At 36.5% G+C, this 20,338-nt stretch overlaps 1 protein-coding gene across 1 annotated transcript in view; it reads left to right on the top strand.

Annotated features, from left to right (window-relative positions):
• HHIP (hedgehog interacting protein) overlaps window positions 1-20,338 on the top strand; it is a 76,000-nt gene that overhangs the window by 3,198 nt on the left and 52,464 nt on the right. The window contains exons 2-5 of the mRNA XM_010576317.1: window positions 3,455-3,492; window positions 4,099-4,294; window positions 10,976-11,132; window positions 11,933-12,134. Coding sequence (XP_010574619.1) covers window positions 3,455-3,492; window positions 4,099-4,294; window positions 10,976-11,132; window positions 11,933-12,134 — 593 coding nt within the window. The remainder of the gene's footprint in view (window positions 1-3,454; window positions 3,493-4,098; window positions 4,295-10,975; window positions 11,133-11,932; window positions 12,135-20,338) is intronic.

Consider the following 20,338-nt stretch of genomic DNA (forward strand, 5'->3'; position numbering starts at 1 on the left):
GGGTGAAAAGTAATTGTTTTCAAGTGTGCCCTTTTACAATCATTTGTTTGCTCTGGCTCTTTCACGAACAAAGGCTATTGTTGAACACATCCAACTAAACAAATAACTCATCTTGGGGTCCCTTTAACAGCTGCCTTAGTACAATGATCTATTTACATATTACCCTAAAATTGAAACCGAACTCTTTAATGACATAATCCAGCACTATAACACAGAAGAAGCATATGTTCAACCCAACAGCTGAACAATCTCATAAGCATATGATTTTTAGACATAAATGCTTGTATATCAAATACGGCTTAATGCAATGACTTATTTCACTGTTTGGTTTTTTTTTCTATGAACATCAAAATTATACTGCCTTTCTCAAACTAGGTATGGCAGAGTACAAATGACAATATTCAATGTAAAGAATTTCTGTCTATTGTGTCATCTTCTGTTTCTTCTTCTTTGCACTATTCTTTTTGTTGATAAACCAATTTAGTATGCTATGCTTTCCTGCGCATTCCAGGATTTATCTTACCTTTAGTCTACCCGTTTTACTTTCATGTGGCTAGAGATTAAAGGATGATCTTACAGATGTTGTAAATTAGTCAGCAGCAGGCATAATCATTATTAGGCATGTTGCAATAAATGTTTGAAAGTTTTACATATTTTCCAGAGCACAGTTAGTTTAAACCACTGCAGTTTGATGGTTTCACATACAACTTTAAAAATTGAAGCAGGAAATTAGTTTACATTTCTTTAAAAGACCAAAGCCATTGTCAACTTTAAGGTCATTTTCAAAGTAGGATCCAAAAGAAAAAGCTTCATTCAAATAAGTATTTCAGCTTTCGCTTAAAACTGGTTTAATATACTCCAGGATAAATACATTATTGATTTACTAAAATTCAGAATAGAATGGTTGTCCTATCTCCCAGCCAGGACAGAGTTATACATCAGACCTCACACAGAGCAAATGTTACCGCCCTGTTTTGCTTGAGCATTCTAAAAGTTAAATAACATTGTACTTGATTTTCAGATAATTGATTGACTCTCATTCCTTAATCTTCCGATTAGCTATTATATGACCAAGATTCATTCCAGAAATGACATGAGGGGGTGAATTCCTGTGGTCAATTCCTGGATAGCAGCTGCTCAGGGGGATTAGGATCCTTTTGTCTTAACTTTGAGGACTGAAATGTTGGCAAGCATTACTTCTCCTGTATCACCAGGCAACGTCAATTACGTTTTCCACAAGAAACAGTAAATTAGCTTTGCTATCCTGTAATTTATTTTTTTTTTTCCCCTGTTCACAATGTGTTCTGGAGTCTTCCAGTACAAGTATAGTTTTCTATCTGCATTACTGTGGAGTTAATTCAATAAACGCACTGAATATTTACCTAGTAATACCTCGTGTTTACTTGTACTTCTAAACACACCATCATACTGCTACCACTAGAAAGCCTGCTGCCTGAGATCGATCAACTCCCTGATGAAAACATCCGAGACTTTTGCAAAGCAGGTGATACTACTGAATGTAGGCAAGTACTTTGAAGAGTCATGGTACACTTCCCTTTGGTGGAAACACCCAAATAGGTCATTTCATCCTTACTTTAGGAGAGCTCCCAGCTTCTGGGTGACATAATGTTCTTTAAAAGTAGCATTTATGGACAGTGCTTTCGATCGTCCCCTGTTGGCTTCAGACTTTGTTCTATTTGGCAGGCAATGACTTGACTGAATTATTCAGGCCACTTCCCATCAGAACCACAGCAACACAAAGTACCAAGGTCAGGATGCCATCATCCCTTAAGAAAGTCTAGCTATTGCAGAAGATTGCCTCAGCAGTGTGGATTACTTCAAGTGTATAAAGCCTGTTCTCTACTACCTGGATTGCAATCCTAGGCAGTATTAAGTCAATTTCAAAGTTTTAGTTATTAAGTATTTTGGTTATCGTTTATTGTAGTTATATTTTTAGTTCTTGCCTTCAAGGCATATTTCCCCAGATCTACCATATCTAGCTAGAGCAACATCTGAAACTCAAGGAAGAACACTAAGGTTAACGGTTCTTCTGCTATGGCCCAAATGAGCAATGTAGCAAAAAGAATCTAAATTTTTTCGGGAGAGGAGGGGCTGGGGCTGTGGAAAGAATTCCCCAAAGAATTCAGGGCCAGTGCAAACATTTTGCCATAGATGCAACATGCAATTAAGTGATTACTGTCTTCAAGGTTTAAAAAAAAAAAAGATGACAAACCCTTTCCAAAAGAAGATGTAAGACAATTATATTCCCAAGAAGGGTCTGAAGAGAGATAATAAACCATACATGGCAGATGTTAGTCACAGTACTTAATTGCAGGTGCTAGGAAGCCGAGGATAGTCTGAGAACAGGTGGTCTAAAGAACAGAACACTTAATGCATTTAACGATCCTGGCAAACCTGGAGAAATTCTTTTTGAAGCCAATGGCAGCTCTTCCAGAATAAGGATAGAAGCCAAATGGTGGTGTTCTAATCAGTGGTCTAACTTACGCCACTAAACTTTAGTACCCGTTTCAGGTGGCCTTTTGACCATATATGTATGGTAAGACTAAATTTTCCTGGAAAGAGTTTGTCTTCTAAATTAAGGTTCCTTTAAGTAGGATTATGTGTAACTGTACAGGCCATATATTGTGTAATATTTTGATTACCTATCTGTTTAAAACAGTAGAGAATGCATTTCTCTCAAGTGTTTGAGGTTTATGTAATTATGATCTGTAAATAAAATGCTGAGTTCAGAACAGTGTTATCGAAGTACTGCATCCTAGAAGACAGCCGACTTATGAGACAGCATACTCAAACATATCAAGAGCCTTCATGCATTGAATAACTCATTTGATCAAAACTAACTTAGATAATTCCCTTCAATGTTACGTTGTGTGGGAATGACATTGGAAAGTCCTTCTACAAATCAACTCAGAGATATGAACTATAGTAAAGCTGTGTAATCTTTTCATAATTTCATAAAAAATGCGCTTTTTACAAATTTTGCAGAATACAAATATTTACTGCATTAATATTTCTTAACATAAGTGTCTTACAGTCTTTGTTTATAACTGTGTTAAACAAATAGCAGAAAGAACCTGCGCTTTGGTTTTGCATTGGATCAGATTCAGTCCCTCTCAACTGAGAACACATTTCCCACTACCCACCATTGGGCTGAATGATCAAAAAACAATCCATGTGGTTAACAATAGATTAACAAAGTGCACTGCATTCAAAGACTAATAAAGACGAGTATGCTGTTTTCCATTATTTTTCACGATTTGATGACATTGCGCTCCTTAGGCTCCTGTGTTTACTTAAACACATCATCAATCGTGGTTTCATGCTTCTTCAAGTACTATGCATAATATATGCTCTTTTTTCAGGACAAAGTTACAGTTTCAATATTGAGACAAACAAGATGTTACGAACAAATTCTACTTTTTCACTTATAAAGAGAAATGTCTGAAAACACACAGCTTTTCCCGCTTCCAAGTAGTTTGCATTAGAGAGAACAAAAAGCAGAGCAGCTTTTAAAGCGTGAAAAATCCAAGGCACCTGCTGAACTCTGCAGCAGTCACTTCAGCAGCTGGACTGTGGTATCGTTCACGATACACCTATTGAACAAATACCTAGATATGGTTTTCCTGATGTGTTTTGATGGTAGAATTTTAGTTTTTAGTCTCTAAATACCTGAATAGGTCACCTTACAAGTTAGGTTTTTAAGTGTCTCTCATAAGAGAAGTGGGTAGAAGGCCTGCTGCTGTAGCTCCTCCTTATATAAATGATCCCTCTAGTTCAGAGATTGCCTATGTGATTAAGAGATTGCGGGCTTGAGTCCATCAAATAACTTGAGTACTATTATTCTTATGTGAGAAGGAGAAGCAAGCGCTTAAAATCTCACTGTACTAATGACATATTACACATTTCATAGTAATAATTTTTGCACTTCCGGAAGGGTGATATGAAACACAATGCATTTATACTAACTGTATTGGTTCTGCTGGCATTATTTATTACATTAGGTCATGCAATCTTTTTTTGTGTGTAAGATGGGGATACAGGTCATATGTTTATTTTTCTCTGGTTTGTGGCTTACAGATACTTTCTGTTACCAACAACACAGAATGTGCGAAGCTACTGGAGGAAATCAAATGTGCACACTGCTCACCTCATGCTCAGAACCTATTCCACTCACCTGAGAAAGGGGAAACACCTGAAAGAGAACTAACTCTTCCCTACCTGTGCAAAGACTATTGTAAAGAATTCTATTATACTTGCAGAGGTCACATACCAGGTAAAACCTATAACAAAATACGGGGCTAAAGGATGTCTGTTTTGAAATGTTGATATTGCCTGAGCGGTTATAGATCTAGCGCTTCGCTAGGTACAATCCCCATTGATATCCAGGGGATTTTCCCCAAGCAAAAGCAGAATATCTCAGGGTCTTCACAGCAGATCTTATGCAGTGAGGTAAATATTTTGAGCGCTTTCTTGCCACCTGCCTACTAAAACTCCCCATGAAACACAGGATTGTTTGTTGTCAAAGGCACCTGAAACTATGACCTTTGCTGAAATATTGGCGTGTTCATTCAAATCATGTAAACAAGCAGTTGGCCATCCAAAAGGCTATTCTAAATGATAGATAGCTTTAAAATGCAACAAATAAAGGATGCTGGCTGTTTGCTGTAGACTCTAAAAGCTGATGAGTAAAGTGTTTTTTCTGGTTTTGTTACCCTAGAAACTGATGTTTTTTCCACCGGGTTTAAAGCCCATTGAAATCAAAGGGAGCTATTTGATAGACTTCTGTTATCTTTGAATCACTTCCAACATGCTGTTAACAACCAAATTCTTAACTAACCTAACACTTCCTCACTGTAGTCAGTAGAGTTAGCTGGACATCCAAAACCAAATTTTGACCTGTGTTGTCTAAGGCACTCACCAAATGAGTGCTATCACTTGTAACTATATCAATAAAATAACCACAGAAGATGGTTCTTTTAGAAATACTGTCTTAGTACACTATTATATTAAATAACATCTTTGGTATTCTCAATAGTAAATTATTTATATGTTTAAGACTGTCATTTGTAAACTATGCTTTTTTTCCCTGTCCAAACACTACTTATAACTAATGCCACACAGGAGAAAATAATTAAACTGGTTAAGATTTTTTTTTTTTTACTAGCAACACAGACTGGAAAAAAGAGTTGATAACCATATGAAAATGAATTTGTGAATAGTCATTTTTGACATACAAACACAGTGTTGTAATAATTTGAGTAAAGGGGGTAGTTTAAGTGGATGAGATTTGGAGGAGGGTTTTTTAATTGCATGTGTACAGTGTGTACTTGTTTTCTCTGAAATCCCAAGAGTGCAGGGGTTTTTTTCAGTGTTCTTTCATTGACTTGAGAAAACATTTTGAATTGACTTACATTTTCCCTTTACTGTGGTTTAACATGTATCTCAACCCATTCAAATATGAAAATATTATTATTGTCTTTATAAACTAAGAGATGTTTCTAAGGCTTTCTTAAACCAGCTGTTTCTTGCTCTTTATCACATTCCCCAAAGCAAAGCAGAATAGATCACAGTTGCCAAGACTGCCTGCTGAACAGCGATAACAGATTAGATACTCTAAATGTTTGGCCCATATAAGAAGTCAGCACAAAGACTTTTTTTGACATGAGTTTGTAGCTAGTGCAAACGATTAGCATATTCTGCAGATCAAGTCCCTCATAGTTGTTTTATGAAGTTCTGTGTTTCTGAGGAAACAATTTGTTTAATGGGGAAAAATGAAAGAGGGAAAAGGGAGAAAGAAGGAGGACGTGGAGGGAGGGAGAGAGAATGAGAAAGGGCTGAGCAGCACAGGAGCTATAGCCACAGGAACCTCACTCCTCAGATCAACATATGTGGTGACGAATGACAAATTTATTTTTCTACAAAGTTTGTGTATATGTAAAACTGCTGAAGTGCATCAAGATGTCAAGTGCTTTTTGTGACCACCCAGGTTGCCTTGAAAGATAACCAGATGAAAGCATAACTTTAGCACTGGACAGAGCACTGTGCTTTGCAGGAAAAGAGCTTACATACTTTAGCGTCAGTTAAAATAGGATTTTTCCTACATCAATCAGATGCTAATAATCATTCTAAATACTTGTTCTGAAAGTGGGTTGTACTAACAAGAAGTTGTTGTGTACTTACATCCACCAACAGGGTTAATTTGGTGACTTGACTGGTACATATGGTTATTGATACCTATACTAGGATTTCCTGAAGGTATTAATTAAGTAAAATTCAGGTTCCTCTTTTTGAGAAGATGGTCTGTAGGATTTTTATATCGTTTAATAATCATATACATTCTAAAATATAAATTATTAAAGTAACAACTTATGTGGGTTTTCTATTTTACTTGTGAGACCCGTATATCCATAAAAATATTTATTGTAAAAGAAAATAAAAAATAGAAAATGTGGAAGCTATGTTTTCAGCTTAGCCTGGAGGATTAAACAAAGAGTTGGAAAGTAACAGGCCCCCAAACCCAAGGTCTCTGGCAATGATTCACTGTGCATTTGTTAAAAAGTCAGATAATTATTCTTCCTCCATTAGGGAGTGCTAATTGTTTCTGAACACCAATACAAAGGAGTTTAAGGAAATTGCTGACTACAAAAATAATTTTATCCCTTCAGTCCTGCACAAATGAGAAATATTATTAGCGATTTAAGACAGCAAGCATCTTTTCTGGAATTGAAATTTTAGCAGTACATATTAACCAAGAAGACTGAGAAATTATACGTCAGTTCTTTTCGTGAGTTAGCTCCAGAAATTCATTTATTGTTCTGTCTCTTTTTGCAAAGATGAAAACTGTAGCAGATCCTTGGTTAACTCTTTTGAAGGCAGCAGTTTCCCACCAGTTATGACTGTATCAGAACTTCCATTGACTCCTTTAGGAGTATCCAAAGAAAAACTGGACCTGATTCTTTATTCAAACAGAGTAATAAAAATAGCTGTTAAGATTGTATGGATATGTTAATGCAGGAGGGTGTAATGTTTCACAAAATCCATGAGATTAGAACTTCCCTGCTTCATCCCAGGTGACTGTTCTCATTATTTCTCATCTGATCTTTACTGTAAGCCTTAGTTTAAGTGATTACTGATGGAGACATTGGAGTTAAGTGACTTAATGGAGTATCTTCAATCGATATGAATTTTAAGTTTTCCAAGGTCATAAGAGAAGACTGTCTAATATTTATTATTAATATAGCTAGTAAAGAAAGGCATGGCTGATTCTGCCTTTCAGCATGAGCAGAAACTTGACCCATGCCAGTGGAAGTGACATATTCTAGGGAACAAACCTTTGCCACAGCCACAGTACGTTCTGCCATCCAAGGACATCAGACAGATTTTGAACTATGTGCTCTCCATTATTTTCATTTGAAGAAATGGGTTCCAGATGATTGTGGGTGAATTCAGATCCAGGCCCAGATCTGAATCCAGGCATTACCAGAATAGACGCTTGATTTGAATTTTTAACTCCAAACAGGGGCACCCCAGCCCACAATGCTGGAAATCTTAAGAAATTCTGCAACCCACACAACACTTCCAGAAGTTCTAACATAGTCGACTACAGTCAAGTACATTTTGAAACAATCAGTCTGGAATCACTTCTTTGATTCATTTTTCACTGAGAGTTGAGAAGAGAGTGGACAATGTGGTTTTTGTGAACAAATTTACATCTAGCTGTCAAAAGTGCAAATCAGAAAAAGAATAAGCAAACCAGGAAAATGCTTCTTTTACACAATACTGAACTGTATGCTCAAGGTCATAGCAGGAACAAAGCAGGTGAGCCTGATTTCCAGATGCTCTCTAAGCCAGTGCAGGTCTACTCAGATGAGTGGATGATAGTCAGTCCTGTGTGCAGTGCAAACAAGGAAGGGACTGAATAGGAGCCTGACTTGCTGTAAAGACCGGGACAAATGCTACCACAACGTCTGAGTTGTACATCAAAGAGAAGAGGCAGGGGGGTGGGTAAGCAGGGAATCCAGCAAAGTGGAATTTGGTGAAGGTAGGATAGGAAGGAAGATATGGTATGAGGAATAACTGACTGCAAATATGAGTGGAGAGAGGAGGTGAGGATCAGCTGAGAGCAGAAGTTTTCCTTTGAAAAGGCTTGAAATCATGCAGCTTATTCCCACAGTTTTTTATAAAGGCAAACACAGAAAGCCTTCACTGTAACTGCCTTAACTGAAAAGTCTGTAGTTTGATTCTGGTTTGCAAGACAGAAAGTTTTAAAAGCTTAGAAATGCAAGCCTGTGCAAAATCTGACATGTACTACACTTAAACGTGATGTTTAATCTTCCTTTGTGATTTCAGTTTTCTTTGTTAACGTGGGCACTGCTTTGTCAACACATACACAGCTGGTAGGAAATTTGTAATGATATGTATGAGTCTTTTAAAATAAAGTAATAAGTACAGAAATTCACACAGGACCAAATATTGCTGTCCTTATTAGGCATAGTTTTCATAGAGGACAGTGACAGAGCTGTATTTGAATAAACTCAGACTGAGCAAAATGATCTTTTTTTTTTCTCCAAGAATTCTGGTGCTTACAGGCACTTGTCAGGGACCATTCTTCTGGACACTGCACAAACACTGAACAAAATGGCAAACTCTACACCTAAAGACCTTACAATCTAAGCACGATAAAGAAAACATTAAATGGCTACAAACAGATAGGGGAGGCGGAGCAAATGTTTTGCTAACGATCTTTACTGAAGCTGTTAGTATGTTGAATCTAGGATATATAACAGTTTGCATCTGATTGTTACTTCAAATGAACATGTACCGAGTAAACAATATGGCCATGATATGCTCTGTTTTTCTGACTAAAGATAACATTCAAGCCAAGACTAGTTTATCTTTAGTAAATAGCAGATGGTATACTTGGAAAATTCTACAAAGTATTAGAAATTGTACACCTCTAATTTGCTATTTCATTTTCTCGAATGACCCGCTGCGTCTAGAGAAATAAATTATTAAAGACAAAACTGTGTCTTTTTAAGTCAAATAATTCAACAGCAAGATTTTAGATTACCTTTGCTTTTGGCATTATATCTAGCCTTGGAATACTACTCCATGATTATATCAGAGTTCCTTTTCAGTTGTTCCACTTGAAATTATATCTCCCATTTTCTCCAAATAACTACTATAAATTAAAACCAGCTCCTCAGAGATGATATTTACTGAAGCTCCAAATCATGGTAATTAAACTTTTACACCACAACACACTACCATGTGTTTCCAGATATTATTTTATAGAAACCAAAGGCAGGCTTTGTCGTGTTATTTTTCCAATATTTTTAAAGGAAGATGCATATAAAAAGAAGTATAGTTGGGTGGGAAAGGCTTTCCACTCCACAAAAATTCTGGGATCTAAAAAATTTTCCTATTCCACATAAGGAAGAAATTGAACTCTTTCGAAATTTTCCATGAAGAAAGCCACAGAGAGACCACCCCAGGATAGCTAATAAAGTCGTTGTTAGGACATTTACTTGGGAAATGGGAGACTTAGGGTCAAACTCTTGCCTGACAGATGAGGGGCATTGACCTGAATATTCCTCTTCCTAATGAAACACCCTAATTACAAGACATTGGAGTATAGTGATACGAGGTTTCCTGTCTGTTTCTCTCTTCTTCATTTAGACTAGAAGTTTGAGTTTGGACCAGAAGCATCATGGTAACTAAAATTTTGTCAAAACTGATAATGTTTCTGAAAAAGCTTTGCTTTTAAGAAATTGGCATTTTCCAATGAAACACAGCTTTCCCTGATCAGCTCTTCTTGCACATTGTAAGCCAGAGGTTTTATGGCCAAGATCTGTGGATTACTGCATTATTCGCAAGTGGTAAAGCCATGCATAAATTAGGCCTCTAATTCCAATTAAGTGCTAATTCTATGTATCCTATGAGTTATGTCCTGGACTATAGTACATACTAACACGGTATGCCAATAATGCAAAGAGGAATGAAGGTAACTTGAGACATACTATCTTAACAATGTTTTAGTAAAATAGTACATGTATAACTAGCCAAATTCTATCTTCTTAGATTTAATACTAATGATTGAAAAATGGATAGAAATGACTAGAAATAGGTTTGTGGACAGAAATAGATATTTTTGCTGTCATTAGACATAGCGTAATATCAGTAGTGGCAGGTTTTTCCTCAAAGGCTCTCATTTTACCAACTTCTTGTTTCCCTGGGTCTTTGAACTCCTTCCCATTTTAACCTAAAACCTAAAGACCACCTTTCATCCAAGCCAGCTTAAAACCAGCTCCAATTCAGCATGAGGCATATCCCCCTTTTCAGGGAAGTAGACCTCGCAATGGGACACTGTGTTCACCCACCCTAATGCTGGGAGTCAACCAGAGGCCAGCTGCATGTCAACATGGTGCAGTTTTCAGCAGTACTTCTCGCTTTCTGAGACAAGTAATTATCCAGCTCTCCGACTGATGTCCTTTGCTGCCAGCATTCTACAAAGTCTTTACTGCATGTCTTTTACCGAAGTCTTTACAACAAGACACTTAAAAAAAAGTGAAATGAAAGCTGCTCAAGCTATTTTACAGCAGATACTACATTTGATTAATAGGGTTAAAATCAGGGCAAAGTGTATCAGAGCCTCAACTCCAAACTTTGTCTCTTAATTTTTTAATGAGTTAACTGTAGTGTCATTTTGAATTAATTGGTATTTTTATTTAAGCACACTGAAAATAAGGTTTAATACAAATACAGATGAATAGACTATAAAAGGTAATACTCATTTTGTATTTATTCAGAGCAGGCCTTTTTCACAGATAGCACTTTGTTTAAAATTATTTCTTTTTCCACTCAATATATAATCTATTTAAAGGTTAGTTTGATGGCACAAAACTGCAGACATGACAACACACTAAATATTTGTATGCTCTTTTGCATTTTTAAGGTTTTCTCCAAACTACAGCTGATGAGTTTTGCTTTTACTATGCAAGAAAAGATGGTGGTGTATGCTTTCCAGATTTTCCAAGAAAACAAGTGCGAGGGCCAGCTTCTAACTCCCTGGACCACATGGAAGAGTACGACAAAGAGGAAGAGATCAGCAGGTTCATAAAGATAAATGCTGTTTAATCTGAAAAAAAAACCCTAGCAAAGCCTGTGGTTTTCACAGTGAAACAGCTCAGTGTGTGCTTATGCTCAGCAGCTGTGTTTTCCAGATGTTACTTTCTTTTGCTGCTGCTAGTGTACGTCAAAAGAGAAAGTTACATTAACTTCAATATTTCAGTACCATCTGATATTGTGTTTCTGAAAAGGTGTTAGAATCCCGGTCTGAACCACCCATGGATCTTGGTTATGGTCCACCCTGTGGATCATACATAGTTCTAGGAAGTCATTTCTACCTGGATTTAATATTACTAAACAACTACAATGAGTTTATTAGTAAAATATTTATCTCATTATTTTAAATTTATTTAATTCATGTATTTTTCTTTGTGAAAATAATTAAATTAGATTGCCCTATCATGAGTTCATTATTTTTAAATGGGTTTTAGAAGCCAAATCTTGTCAAATTTCTGGAATTTACTGTTTATTGTATGGTACAAATTTTGTATTTATAAATTGTTCTCTTTTTATACCAAATTTTTTCTCTACTTCCTCTACATTTCAGATCTAAGATGAATTAATTTTCTCTTTCTTGTATACAAACTAAATTTTGCTCAAGTGAAGTTCAAACTGATTTTCAGTATTATATGCTTGCATACATTCAAGGAAATAATTTATTCTGGATCGTAGAACTGTATTTTTAATACCCCTGCAGAACAATCATTTTATCATTTAGGGACATTGTTGTGTCATGGTTACAAAAAAGAATAAATTTCTCACTATTTTTTTTAATTTCTTTTAGAAAACACAAGCACAACTGCTTCTGTATTCAGGAGGTTGTGAGTGGACTAAGGCAGCCTGTTGGAGCAGTACATTGTGGGGATGGATCCCATCGCCTGTTTATTCTTGAGAAAGAAGGATATGTGAAGATTTTCAGTCCAGAAGGAAACATACTCAAGGAACCTTTTTTGGATATACACAAGCTTGTTCAAAGTGGAATAAAGGTTGGATTTTATACTTATCTCTACCTGTTTATATTTTAGCCTGTATATGGGGAAAAAGGGAAGAAACTTTTCTCAGAAATTATGTTAATTTAAATAATAAAAAAGAAGAGTAATGACAACAGACACTGCAGTTCTATCTGGGAAAGAAGTGAAAACTTCCTTGTTTCAGGAAGGGAAAACATAGCATCTTGTAACTGTCATGACATTTTTCCCTTTCCCTTCATTTTTTCCTCACTTTAAATTCAGAAGAAACTATCCAACATGAGCATCCCACAGCATTATCTTTGTATTTTTCATCCTTTGGGCTCATTTCCATCCCACTGAATTCAGCTGAGTTTTGCTGTGATTCCAGTGGGGAGCAAGTTTGGCTCAGGGCCTCCCCTGGCCTGAGGGTCCTCGGCGATGCCCGGGGAGCAGGACACGGGAGGGGGCCTGGGATTGCTCAGGGACCCCCGGGAGAGGGGCAGCGGTGCTCGCTCCCTCTTGGCTCCACTTCAGATGTGGCACAAGCTGCCCTTGGTGGGAGGCTGCTTGAAAACGGCATGTATTTGAGATGCACGTGAAAAGTGACTGACCCTCTAAATTCAGACCTGCGGGCGGGTTGGTGCAACAGTTTTCCTTGTGTTTGATGGGAAGACTTTCATGGTCAGGGGAGTGAATGGTGAATGGGCACTGGTGGGAACACATTGGAGGGTGAGGGTGGAGGTAAGAAATTACATCTAGGTATGGGGTAAGTACTAATGGAAAACTCGTATGCCTAATGGAGAGTATTTTACTTTGGTAATGTCGTGTTGTTCCATGTTGATTTCTTGTCACATTTTAGAGTGGTAATGCAAGTACAATCCAGATATATAAAAACGTAAATTTAAATTGTAATCAGGTTTCGCTTAGAACAGTCAGGACTATATATCATAAAGCCTTCATGGATGAAAAATATATTGACATACTCTTGACAGAGTAATCTTAAATAATAATTGTGACAAACTATATCAATTTAAAATGCATAGCACGTGCTAACTAATCATTTTGTGTTTCAGCTATAAGGGCAATAAGCCAATTAAGATAGTCTTTTTCTGAGACAAGATCTCAGAGGTTTTTGGTTTGTGTTGAAAGAGAGAGAGAAATTAAATACATTACACCTTTTTCAGGAAAAGAACCAATGTATATGATTCTGTGATTTCCTGAACACTTCCCTTTCTGCCTCTGTAGGTAACCATTATGTTCAAGTACCAAAACAGAAGGGACTTATCAGGGGTGGTTTTGAACATCAATCTAAGGCTGTTTTATATTTCTTAACCAAAAATTCTGATGGTTCGTACTTGTGAAAAACTGACACTGAAACTTTCCACAGAACTGCTATCAGTCCCCAAAAAACCTTTCTCGAGCAAACTTTTACAGCTGGAACTTAGAGGCAAGGCTAAATGGAAAACTGATTTTCCATGCTTCTGAATAGGCAGTAGCCTGCTTGATAAGACTCAACAGCTACCCTCAGATTCAGATTCAACTTTTAGTTCTGTTTTAAATCAGTGACCTGATCTTTTTAGTCTTTACTACCCTAACCATCATATAATACTCTAAACTGGATCTGTTTCAACTATAACATTTTGTGTAAATAATTTGATGTTCTCTAAGCTAGAAAGTCTAATTCAATTCCCTGAGATAACAGTCCAATGACTGAGGATAATTGTATTGCAGTGTTTAATGCAGGCTGGCAAGAACGGAGGCTTTATGTACTTCACAGGTAAGGAGAAAGGGAATGTGCCTAGAAGCAATAATCCAGCTCTTAAATAGAAAGGGGAAAGAATTTGAGGAATGAGTACATTATATAAAATAACAAATAAATAGAATAAAACAAACACCACATAATCCAAATGGTAGTTTTAAAACAAGGGTTCTTAAACATTTTTATGTTTATGCCCCACAGTCTGATTCCTATAATCATTGTCCATGGTTCTTTACCTACAAGGATGCAAGATCACTGCGACAACAGTAGCAATTATGCCATCAAAATAGACTATTTGAAGGGTATTTGATTTTACTTACCTGTTACACACTTTAAAACTAGAAATCAGTAATGGAGAATACTATGTGGACAGACAATTTTCCAGCGGGCAGTGCAGATAGTGTACAGCCAGAGATTAAAAAAAACCCCACTATCTAAAACACTGCATCCACATGCAAAGGGTGAGAACTGCTGAATGTGTCCTCTGTGCTTACTCAAGAAATGCTTGTAGTGTCAGGTAGATGAATTTGTATGTATACATTTTGCTTGATGTGCCTGATTCTTCTCGTACGGTGGTACAACTGAAAAAGTAAAATGAAACAGATGAAGTTTTAATTGTCTCAGATCAAATTTAGGCCCATATGTTCCAGTGAAGTGTTTTGCCAAGGTAACATGTTGCTTTTTTTGAGTCCTTTGTTCATTTACACAGATTCATAGATGTTAACCCAAATATCTAGTCAGTTCCTGTATAACAGTATCCATATAATGTTATTCTTGAATTAACATAGAGACTGTTCATTGAAGTAAAAAAAACCTGCTCACATCTTTTCCAACCTTGAGGCAATGGTAGCAAGAAAAGGTAAACAAATTTTTCCCTAAAAATAAGTGTAAAAATTTTCTCTCTTATACCCAAGTGTCTGAAAATACCAGTTTCTGTTAATTTTTTATGTGTATCTGAAATACGAACAAATACTTAACTCTAGTGACAATAGTGAAAATATTCTTTCAAACTTTTATGCCTACTGTAATGTGGTAAACCTCCTGCAAATCTGTAATTCATCCCTCTCCCTCATGTATTTGGATCAAAGAGAAAGAATAATTTTCTTGTCAGCTGCTAATGTCACATTTGCAGTGCCTGACTCCATGATGTGGGGCGGCACACGGTAAGTGAAGAATCCTCCTCTCACAGGGAAGGGTGTTGGCTTTGTTACTGACGTACATTTTCAGATTACGTGCATCATTTTCCAGCTCAATTAGAAATGCAAGACAGAGGAAAAAAAAAGAATAAAAAGAAAAAGCTTTGTGGATGTAGAAGCTTCTTTGTTTAAAAAGTGGTTAAGGAACTGGGGCAAGATCTTTCTGTGAATGCTTTTTTTTCTCTTTGGTCAAAATGTAGCTTTTTACTCAAAAGGTTCTAATATACAGATTTTTTTGAGACTGTTTTGTTCTTACCCTGTTTCCCTATCCGAAGTACACTAAGGTGGCACTTAGGGAGATGCTTTAGTGGTGGACTTAGCAGTGTTAGGTTTATGGTCGGACTCGATGATCTTAAAGGTCTTTTCCAACCTAAATGATTCTATGATTCTGTATGTTGTATCCAGTAAATAATAATAATAATAATAATAATAATAATAATAAATTATGCAGCTGTGGTCGAATTTAAATTGGTGCCTCTGAAAAGCATTTTGGAAAGCTATCCCAATAAGGTATTTTTAATGTTGATAGATGGAGTAAAATAGTGGTGTTGATTTTCTCTTCTTTTCCAATGTAAAGAGGAAATTTAGGAGTGATAAAATCATTATATTGTCACAAAGCAGCAAATCTGTTGCATGATAATTTTCCAGAGAATGTACTTAAAACTATCTTGAGGCTAATATAACCGAGAAACAGAAGTGACATATTTCCTTCATAAAAATAATCTTGTGCTTTAGTTCTGATCTCACTAACATCATTTTGCTCATCACAGCACTGGCAGAGAGGTGTCTGCATTGTATAGCAATCAGCAATGATACCCTCCTAAAAAGATTCTCTTTTGTTCCTCTAATGGAACTAATGGTCCCTGTGTTGATGAAATTCCTTTGGAGCCCCTAACGTTGCTGTGAGCGAGTTTGTAGGGCTTCTTTGCTGGTCCTGCTAACCTAAGCACGTAAATAGGATTACTTGGAGTTGCTTCTTGTAGGTCACTTCTGTGAAGGTCTGTGGATATAAACGGAAATTAAGTAAGAAGAGTGGTACAACCTGATGCATATGTTTTATTGGTTCATTGGCTTTTAACGTTCATTGAAGTCATTGAGGTCTCTGCTTGAAAATTGTTGCTTCAGTAAAATCTACTGACAGTTATGTGATTTAATTTTAAGGAGTTCAAATGAAAGAGAAGAAGTGATAATTTTATATGCTGCCATTATCTCAGAAGGAATTAGCACAAGCATGTAGAAGTATTTCATAACAGAGAGAGAAGCCATGAATGGATGATGGTAGCTTGTGCTTCCTGCAGGCCCTACTCGAGAAAATTACATGCAGGATTCCTGAAGATTAAAAAAAAAAAAAAAAAAAAAAAAGCTCTGAAGAGCTTAAGAAACAATTTTTCTTTGCACATCTCCCAATTTCTAATCCTCTTTGACAGCACAGTTAGCAGGAATGCTTTTTTGATCTTCTATTATTCAACTTAGTTGTTGGAAGCCATGAATGGATCTTAATGAAGAAGTTGCTAATTCAACATCTGTGGCCCTTTCCAATGTATTTTATGTCACACTGGCTACATAAGTATTGTAGTATATGTGGATGGATTGGGCACTTGGCCAAGTTCCTCCTGTCACCCTTAGCCTTTTCTTCCTGATCTCAAGAATGTGGTGAAAAGAAGGAAGCTGTGCACCTCAGTCTTGCCCCAAAGTTGAGTAAGGACATGAGTAAGACATGCACCTGTAACTGGAATCTAGGACATGCACCTGGGCTCAACTATTTAGGAATATATAGCCCAGTATAGTGGAGAAAATACTGATTCCATCACCTGTGCCCATTAATATTACAAAGTATCCTGAGTATGTGGCATGTATGTAGAAGAAAAGAATAAGCATTTACCAGAAAAAAAACCTAAAAGTCTGCTCCCCTGTTCTGGTGATTTACTGCTCTGTTAAGTTGTGGTGAAGAGAGTTGTAGGTACAGAGCAACACTTTACAGTTGTCCTTTCAAAGTTACATAGCAAAGACAATTTTTTAATTAAAATATTAGTACCCGTTTCTTCTTTTGGACTGATTTTCACTACCGTTATTTTCTTTTTGTTTTAAACTATTGCCAAGTAGGAGAGAGGTGGAAAGTTTGAATGAGAAGCTATTGAACTAATGATGGTAGTACTTTTATTTCACTGGCATTTAAGGAGACCTTAATCAATCATCAATAATAAATAGTCCTGATGTATCTGAATCTACTGTCAAAAAGTTAGGCAAAATAATTAAATGCTTTAAAAGCATCAGGCAAATATGATTTTGTCCCATAAGGCACTCAGTAGGAAAAAAAGGATCAAAACATTCTAAATACCGGAATTTAATTATTTCTTGAGATGTAGCAGTGCTGAATATGTTATTATTATAAGATCAGTCACCTTGTACTCAAGATTGTATCTAACTTACAGAAAAATACTGAATGCTTTAGCAGTTCTCCAAATTTCCTTACTCCTGTGGCTGTCTTTTATCTTATTAACTGTATTATTTCCTAAGATTTGGAAACCTTTAGATTAGTAGCAGACATCATAAAATATAGCAAAACCTATTACATCAATTTTCACTCACTCTCTTGTGTCCTGAGCCCAAAATCATGTATTGGTCTAAAATACATTGTTTGGAAGGGAAGGCATCAAGGTATGATTTGGCAACAACAAAAAAGGAAGAGCCTACCACTTCTCTTGGGAGATAAATGCTACAATCACGTTTCAAAATACTTTCTGAAAAGCTAAGTAGCTCTAGGACTGCAACTGTTAGTCCTTAAATAATTTTTGTGGTCCTTCCCTACAATCATTCAACTTTTAAAATGAAGGACCTCAGAACTGTACAAAGTGGCCAAGTTTACATCTTACTACTGCCAATGGTAAAATCAAGTCCCTGTAGTTACAAGGTAGTTTTCTACCTATAAATCCACTGACTGAACTAGCTCTTTGGGTATGGAATTGCAGTTGGGCTTCATGTTCAGTTGCTTGTCATCTCTAATCCTTAAGTTATTTTCAGTTTATTGCTACTTTTTTTGATTGTGACAAAGCTCTGGTATAGCTCTGGTGCGTATCTGCTGACTACAGGGTCATAAATTGTGCAGCCAGCAAGAATGGCTGCATTCTGTTGCACTTTGCCTCACTCCATGCCTAGAGTAGAAACGCCTGCAAAATGGGTATCCTTAAAACTGCCGTTATGGAATTAGCACTTGTACTTGTGTAGAGATCTTTTTTTTTCTTTTTTTTTAGCTAGTAATAAAATATTCTTAGTACATCTCATAGGAATACTGTGATAAAAGGCAAAGCCTCTGAGGAAGGAAAGGGCAGGGCAGGGGAGGGAAGGGAAGGGAGAAGGGACAGAAAATCTCAATGAAATGGTATTGGAGATCACTGTTAAGAATATATGAGTTAGACTCCTTGACCTCTGTCACCTTCTTCTCTACTTGAAGACTATGGTTTTCCTTGTCACAAACAGATTTTAACAGAAACTTCCCCTAAATCCTAAGCCATAATCACCTTTTTATTTCATCTTTCTTTCTTTCAAATTAATCAGTAAGACTATTTTATATGGGTTTTTTAATTCCCAAAGTTTTTTAAATGCTATATTCCTATATAATTCCTTGTAAATATTTTAACAGCCAATTCTCTTTGCAGTGAGAAAAATATAGAAATATCTGACAATTATTTTGAGTGTATGCTCAGCAAATTTCCAAGTAATAGTCTTAAGAAAATTTAAAAGTTAGATATATTCTTTACTGTATGTTGGTTAGTTTTTATATCAGAGCACAAGTACATTCAGTCCTGCAAAGTCTTATTCATGAGTGATCCAGTGATTCAGGTAGGCATCTTCTGTGATAGAAGCCACGAAGAGTGCTGTGGAACATAGCAATTCGTGTATTCAGTATAAGACAATTAAAGTAGACTGTCAGGATTAAATATGCTAACTATGCTGCTATGAGCCAATTATTCCAGAGCTTCTCAGGGTCAAATGAGCACCTTGTCACCATAGGCAACTTTTTGCAGGAATACAGGATTAGTAGTGAAACTTCTACTATGCCTTCATGTTTGTATCACAACATAACATTTAATCACATGAATATGTATTACTCAGATCATTCAATGCAAAATACAAATTAAAAAAAAAACAAAACCAAAATACCACTACCTTCAGCACTGGCACAGCATGTTTCAAGGAGCTTATAATAGGTTGTGCAGCCTTTGCAGTGAGGAGTGCTGCTACAGAAAACTACAGTAAACCAGTGATAAAATCTATTGAAAACTTAGTATGTGAATAGAATCACATCATTTGTGTTATTTGCCGAATTGTATGCTTAGTTCTATCATTGGTAAAACTTCTCACATATTCCTCTTGACAGTGGATATGTACATTTGTTTTTGCATCATGTTGATGTACAGACCTAAGTTGACACATACACTGTCCATGGATACCCATGGGATTTATGTTACTGGCAAAAGACCCACTATTCACACAGTTCATGCTAATGCTTCCATCCAAGTCCAGTAATTTCAATCAATTTATTTTCCTCTGAATTCTTACGTGGATGAGGGTGAAATCGATGAACCTTTCCTGAACAACTTCTTTGCCTTGATGTCACAAAGCAAGCTGGGCACTCCTCCGCTAAGCACTAGTTTATACTCTCAGCAAAGGTTATCTTCTGCTCTCTGCTCCCTAGAAAGCCAAACTTATAGTGGCTAATAAATCTGTGACCAATTACTCCCAAGCAGGGGATTATTTTGGTGCATGGAGAGAAAGGGGAGCAGTGGAAGGACATACTTCTCTCCAGGTTTTAGGACTGGAATGAGAATTGGGAGATCCTATCTAAATGTCTTCCTTCTTCAACCTAACGGGCCTGCAACTCTTCAGAGTTACTCAGAAACATTGTCTATGAAAACTCTAGAAAGTAAACCTTCTTTGTTCTACCAGACCAAGCTTTCATCTGTCTATGAAGAATAGGGATAGTCCTCTAAATTAAACAATGTTAGAGTATAGAATATAAATATGACATATATCCTAGTATGAACAGTGTAAGATTTCGTTTTCATTTCATTGTACAATTAACTCCTCCGATGCTGAGTACAAATTCTATTTGCTGTCTTGCTCCTGTACTTCTAACTAATACTAATTAAATGATAAGTCCATTTAAGATATGTGCATAGGCCCAGGCAGAGTGGCAAGGGAAATAAAATTATTGGCATATAACAGGGATAGGTTTGGGAGTATTCTTTGGTGTCCTGGCACCCCTCTTTCATAGTATGAAAGGG

Source organism: Haliaeetus leucocephalus, unplaced genomic scaffold, assembly GCF_000737465.1.
Source record: "Haliaeetus leucocephalus isolate CR32 unplaced genomic scaffold, Haliaeetus_leucocephalus-4.0 Scaffold21, whole genome shotgun sequence".
In the NCBI taxonomy this organism is placed as follows: Eukaryota; Metazoa; Chordata; class Aves; order Accipitriformes; family Accipitridae; genus Haliaeetus; species Haliaeetus leucocephalus.